At 45.2% G+C, this 7,129-nt stretch overlaps 1 protein-coding gene across 1 annotated transcript in view; it reads left to right on the top strand.

Annotated features, from left to right (window-relative positions):
- The first annotated feature begins 413 nt into the window (after positions 1-413).
- Positions 414-7,129, top strand: part of C1QTNF2 (C1q and TNF related 2) — a 24,007-nt gene continuing 17,291 nt past the window's right edge. Inside the window, exon 1 of the mRNA XM_017885734.1 lies at positions 414-555. Within this exon, the coding sequence (XP_017741223.1) occupies positions 430-555 (126 nt within the window). The 5' untranslated portion in view covers positions 414-429. The remainder of the gene's footprint in view (positions 556-7,129) is intronic.

Raw genomic sequence — 7,129 nt, 5'->3', positions numbered from 1 at the left:
ATTAAACATGCACCCCACATACAGATGTCTAGCCACTATTGTGTACATCCAGCCGCTGATGTGCACTCAGTTGTACACCAAGCTGCCATCTTGGACATGTGCATGCATGTGTGCATACACCGAACAGCCCTGATGAAAAATTTGGATAAACGCACTTATGCACACACACAACTAAACACATCCATATGATTTATCATCACACTCAAGTCCATCCACACCTTTGCAAACGCGTGGGAAACAATCACTCTGATCACTCCGGTGCACAAAACCTCCAAATACACTAACAAGCTCTACCCACGCAGAGATGCATCGACACACCCGAGTTGTCATCAGCACTGCAAGTTTTTTCCAAACAGCTGCTAAAAAGAGAATGCTGCGCTGCGGGCCAGCCCACGTGACCGGGAAGAAGGCTCTCCCGCCCATGACGGGATGGGAAAACTATGCCTGGGGCCGGCGCTCGGCCCGGCTGCTGCCGCCGACGAAAGCCGGGACGCGGAGCCCCGCCGAGAGCTTCTTTGCTCCGGACGCCCCTGGACGTGGCGGGCAGCCGCGAGGGTGAGTGGCCCACACCGCGGTCGGGCGGGGGCGGCAAGTGCGCGCGGGGAGGAGGAGGACTCGCACTGCTGCGGGCGGGGCAGGATGCGGAAGGCGGGAGAGCTGCCAGCGCGCCTTTATTGCGGGTTGGGCAGCTCCCGCATTCCTGCCTCTCGACTTCTGTCTTCTGTTTTATAACACAAATTAACATATTTTGAGTCCTTACTGTGTGCCAGGCTCTGTGCCCAGTGGTTTACCCGTTACAATAGTAATACCCGTAGCTCTGCCATTTATTGAGCGCCTGCTTTGTGCCAAGTCCTGCCGGCACTTTACTTGTGCTCTTTCATTTTCATGACAACAGATTATCCCCATCTACAAAAGAGGAACTGGGCTCAGAGACATTAATGATTTGGACAGGGTTGCACAGCTAGTAACTGATGAAAAAGGGACTTGAAGTCTGGTAAATCTGAGTCCAATACCCGAGCTAACAATCACAGTTAACATTTACTGAATGCATTATTTCATTTAATCTTCACATTTATTTAAATATATGATACAGACTGGCAAACTGAGCTCAAAAGGTATTGAACGGCAGGCAGAGATTTGTACCCAATGCTTCTTGACTCTCTTCATTCTCCTTCCCTGCCTAAACTACTTGTCTTAATATGCTTTGTCCTTACTTCTCCATCCCCACTGCTGCTGCCGCATTCTGGGACCTCACTTTTCAGCTAAACAATTGCAGTGGGCCCTAATACTCTCCCAGCCCAGGTCTCTCCTCTGACACCATGAGTCCCTTGCACTACCTCATTGTGATCCTCCTCTGCTCCTTGACCACAAAACTGCCCTGCTTGGAAGCCTGGAGCGGTCCCTTCCTTCGACTGGCCTTTTCTCAGAGACCCTGTGTTTCCACCATGCTGAAGTAGCAGTAATAGAAAGACAATGTCCTACATAAGGCAACCCAAGGCTGGTGCTCAGTTAGCATTGTTAAAAATCTGTCCTCTCACATCCTTATTTTTGCCTTCCCTCTGCACCATTCTCTAATTTATTCTGTCATCTGGAGTAATTATATCAATTACTCCTGCTTTCAACTGCCCGATCCTCAGACTCTCCACACATTTTCAAGCATCACTACAGCCCTTCATTGTAACACATCAGATTCACTGCAGAATTTGTTTCCTCCCAAATGTCTGACTTCTCCCCGTCTCCTAGCAGGGATACCACACTTACCTGTCTTCCAATCCTTAAACCTTAGGGTTACCTTTTGTTTTAAATGTTATAAAAGTAACAATGCTCATCACAGGAAATTGGAACAGTTCAAAAGTTAGAAAGAGAAAAGTAAAAGCCTACACACTCCCTCCCAATTCTGAAAGGTAACCCCTTTAACAAGATTTTGTATCTTTTCAGAAAGTATTTCCCCAACCCTTCTGTACATATATATACTCTATATTTGTGCTTTTTTTTTTTTAACTCAAAGAGAAGCATACTTTACATTCCATGATACAACTTGCTTTTTTCACTTAACAGTGTGTCTTCGCCATGTTTACATATCTACATATACAGGCCTACTTTGTTCTTCTAATGGTGTCATAGTGTGTCATTGTATGGATGAACTGAGATTATTTTTCACAAGGCTGGAGTCATCTTTGAAGCCACTCTGTCTCCATCGAATATTCAGCAAGTTCTCCAAGATGTCACTTTTTTCTCCGCAAATCTCCCTATTCTTCTCCCCTGTCTCTCTATTCCTTCTCTTATCCTGACCCTACTGATCTCTTGCTGTCTCAATCACTGATGCGTCCTACTCCTGAATGTTCACTGTGGGGTAACAGAGTCCCTCTCCACACCCACAGCTTCACCCACTCCTTCTTCCAGGTCAAAGACCTGCCAACCTTAATTTGCCTCTATGAGATGAACTCTTGCGTAAATCAAACTTCTATTAGTTACATTCTATTTTAGCTTTTCTTTTTTTTTTTTTTTGAGATGGAGTCTTGCTCTGTCGCCCAGGCTGGAGTGCAGTGGCACGATCTCGGCTCACTGCCATCTCTGCCTCCTGGGTTCAAGCAATTCTTCTGCCTCAGCCTCCTGAGTAGCTGGGACTACAGGTGCACGCCACCACAACCAGCTAATTTTTGTATTTTTAGTAGAGACGGGGTTTCATCGTATTGGCCAGACTGGTCTCGAACTCCTGACCTCGTGATCCGCCCACCTCGGCCTCCCAAAAAGCTGGGATTACAGGCATGAGCCACTGCACCCGGCCCATTCTAGCTTTTCTTTTGAAAGGAATTCTGTGCCAAATATTTATTCAAGCAAATAACCTTCCCGTGGATTTGTTCACTTCTATTAAGTGGCTTACTCCTGTAACACACATACACATGCGCATACACATCACTGCCCTGTTAGTAACTCCCCTGTTAGCTGAGGGGCCATGGTAGAGGAACTTGAGCTCTGGGCCCCTAGCCAGCAGGACTGAGTTCCACCCAAACTTTGACCTAGGAAAAGTAATTTTTTCCCTTTTCTGAGCTCTGTTTTCTCTTCTGCCAAGTGGAGATGACAGTATCAGCCTCTTAGAAGTGTGGGGAGAATTAAGGGAGATATGAACATCAAAACTTTGAAATAAGAACACACAACATACATGGAGAATCATTACTCTTTTCCTCTAGGTTAGGGGTTGCAAACCCAGATACTGACAGGAGCTGTGCGCAATGTGTATGGGAATGGGATGCATGATATTTGGGAGTGGTGAGGACTGTGAACACTCTAGAACACAGGCTGTCTGTCCTAGTCAGCGTGGGGCACCATGACAATACCACAGTCTGGGGACATGCAACAATAGACATTTATTTCTCACGATCCCTAGAGGCTGGAAGCCAGTCATCAAGGTGTCTGAGTGTTGGTTTCTTCTGAGTCCTCTCTCTGTGGCTTGCAGGTGGCCATGATCTGCTGTGTCTTCACATGGTTGTCACTCTGTGTATATCTGTGTCCTGATCTCCTCTTCATATAACGACACCACTCATACTGGATTAGGGCCTACCCATATGACTCATTTTACCTTGGTTACCATTTTTAAGGTTCTATCTCTAAATGCAGTCCCATTCTGAGAATCTGAGAGTTAGGACTTCAGTGTGCGAATTCTTGGGAGACACAAGTCAGCCTGTAATACCTTGTCTCAAGGGGCAGCTACCTGATGACCTGCGTAAATGCAGGCTCAGTGCTGCCCAGATCCTTCTGCTGCTCAAGAAAAGCTGCAAACGTCGATGTTAATATAAAACCTCCCAAGTTTTACATTGGCAACAATTTCCAATTAAAAACCCAAAACAAAAAGTACAGAGTAGTCTGTGATCCACGTGAGGACACTGATAACGCCAATTGATCCCTGTTTGTCTAGGCTCTAATTTCCTCAGTGGCAGGGGCATGTTCCATAGCTTTTTAATTCTTCTCAGCCAGTCTTTGCACGTTGTTTATTCTCTCTCTCTCTCTCTTTTTTTTTTTTTTTTTTTTTTTTTTTTTTTTTGACAATGTCTTGCTCTGTTGCCCAGGTTGAAGTGCAGTGGCACTATCTCTGCTCACTGCAGCCTCTGCCTCCTGGGCTCAAGCGATTTTCCCCCCCTTAGCCTCCCAAGTAACTGGGACTACAGGCAGGCACCACGATGCCCAGCTAATTTTCGTAGTTTTTGTAGAGACGAGGTTTTGCCATGTTGTCCAGGCTGGTCTCGAACTCCTGGGCTCAGGCAATTCACCTGCTTTGGCCTCCAAAAGTGCTGGGATTACAGGCATGAGCCGCTGCACTCAGCCTACACATTGTAATATTAACAAAAAGTTAAAAGCTAATCATTGAATGACTAAATTTGAATTTTACAATCTTGTTTAAAGTAGGGCATACCTGTAGAAATCCTGTACCTCTTTGCTTTCATGCCAAGCTATAAAATCGCATCAGCCATTATAACTGCCTTCATCGCCGTTGATGCCAAAGTTTGCAAATGTTCAGCTCCTCACAGGGTCACTATTATGGCCACTTTATGGATGGGGAAACAGCAGACCCAGGTCTACCCAGGTCTGCTTGTTTATTCTCATGAGTGTGACAACCTTCTCCCATGACATCGTCTCTCTCTTTGTTCTCAGGAATGATTATTGTATCAAAAATCACGACTGTTACTGGGTGCTTACTGTGGGCTTGTTGCTGCATTATCTCATTCAATATTCACAATTACTCTATAAGGGAGGTGTGAGCAGTCAAATCACTTGAGGGAGGCATTCCTAAAGACCTCAAATGATTCAAAACTGGTGTCATTAAAAGCTCACCTGCTGAATGGAAAACCAAACATCATATGTTCTCACTCATAAGTGGGAGCTAAGCTATGAGGATGCAAAGGCATAAGAATGACACAGTGGACTTTGGGGACTTCAGGGGAAAGGGGGAAAGGGAGGTGAGGGATGAAAGACTACAAATAGGATACAGTGTATACTTCTCGGGTGATGGGTGCACCAAAATCTCACAAATCACCACTAAAGAACTTACTCATGTAACCAAACACCACCTGTTCCCCAATAAACTGTGGAAATTTTTAAAAAGTTAAAAAAAAATAGCTCACCTGCTGAAGAATGGTAGGTATTTCTGATTACCTGTTAGGACAGTGCTGTTATGTGGCTATAGCATAAACACAGTTTACAATTTACAATTCACACTGCCTTACAAGATTCTTGACAACTTTTCACTTGGGAAAATTGGGGTTATTTCAGATTTCACACATAAAGTGAAACAATAAATATTCAAATTCAAATAAGACCATGCATTATTATTTTTCTCATTTTACAGACAAAGAAACTGAGACCTAGAGAGATTAAATAACTTGCCCAAGGTCAAACAGCTGGAAAATGACTTAATCACCAGACCAGCTCATGCTTCTCCAAGGGTAGACCTGTATCTGATTTTTTTTTTTCTTTGTAGAGCTGGTGGGGTGAGGGGAGGGGGGGTCTCACTTTGTTGCCCAGACGGTCTCACTTTTTGGCCAGACTGGTCTCGAACTCCTGTCTTCAAGTGATCCCCCACCTCAGCCTCCCAAAATACCAGTATTCTGGATGTGAGTCATTGTGCCCGGCCCTGTATCAGAAGTTTAGCGTTACTCTGAACGCCCATCAAGGCCTGACCAGAAATGACTCCATGGAAGTTCTTGGGCCCACCCAGAAAAGACAAGGAAAACTTAGCCTTTTCTCCCTGACATCTTCAAAGTTCAGAATTTGTTTCTCTCCCTCAGTTCTTAGATCTTGTAGTCCCTTTTATGTCATTCCCAGGGATTATTGTCTAACCCCAAAATTTCCTTCCCCTGCTGCCTGCCTGGTCTTGGATGCTGTTATATCTAGATGCCGTTGGGCGCCTATTACAAAGGAAAAGGAGAGTGAGGCTCTTTTTTCCTGGTCACACAGGTATGCCGGCTGGATGCTCAGGTAAGCAGATCATTATAACCTGCCCAGGAAGTTCTAGGGATCAGAGTGGGCCCTACAGGAGCAGCAACTACATCTTTTCACCTCCAAATCCCCAGTGTCTGGCCTCAAAGGCAATAATAATAAACCATACTATTTATTGGTTATCCATGTGCCAGGCCACAGTATCATGCACACATGCACACCTGATATCCCATTTGGCCCTGTCACTTGATGAGATAAGCACCATCCCACTTCTTCCCTGGTCTCTGTATTATGGAGCACAGACATGCCAGGTGGCTCAAAGTTGTGAAGCCAAGGCAACACCCCATCCTTCCCTCAGAGCAGAAACAGCAGGGCAGGAACAAAGTCTCAGCCTCCCTAGGACTTTTTTTTTGGTGGCAGAGCCATAACTCAAACTAACTTAAGTGAAAATGGGAGTTTATAAGAAGCTACCAGGGTCTCTACCTGAAATGCACGCAGGACTCAGGGTGGCAGATCAGGACTGGTTTTTGTTAGTTCAACTGCAGTTAGTGGCAATTACAATTTTAAACAAGGTCTTAAAATTTGTATCATCACATTCAACATCCATTACCTTGTTTGATTTTTGGAAGGGTAAGAAATAATACAATAATAGAAGCTAATGCTTTTATACCTCTTGCCATATGCCAGGTCTTATTCTAGAAACATTAAATTCTCATAACTGTCTAAGGTAGGTTCTATTATAATCGTGTTCATGTTGGAGAGGAGGAGACTGAAGGGGAGAGATTAAATAACGTGTGAAGGTACTACAGCTAGTTCATGGCATCTGAACCCACACAGCTATGCTGGAGCTGTTGTAGAAGCCAGCATGCGGCTATTGAAGACTTGAAATGCTCCAGTCTGATTTGAGATCCGCTGCAAGTGTGAAATACATCACTAGGCTTCAAAGACTTAGTACTAAGAATGTACAATGTCTCATTAATAATTTTATGGGCCGGGCGCGGTGGCTCAAGCCTGTAATCCCAGCACTTTGGGAGGCCGAGACGGGCGGATCACGAGGTCAGGAGATCGAGACCATCCTGGCTAACACAGTGAAACCCCGTCTCTACTAAAAAATACAAAAAACTAGCCGGGCAAGGTGGCGGGCGCCTGTAGTCCCAGCTACCCGGGAGGCTGAGGCAGGAGAATGGCATAAACC

The sequence above is a fragment of the Rhinopithecus bieti genome, unplaced genomic scaffold, assembly GCF_001698545.2.
Source record: "Rhinopithecus bieti isolate Rb0 unplaced genomic scaffold, ASM169854v2 scaffold_15146, whole genome shotgun sequence".
Classification (NCBI taxonomy): Eukaryota; Metazoa; Chordata; class Mammalia; order Primates; family Cercopithecidae; genus Rhinopithecus; species Rhinopithecus bieti.
Note: the sequence above shows the minus strand (reverse complement) of the source record. Positions and strands in the feature narration are given on the sequence as shown.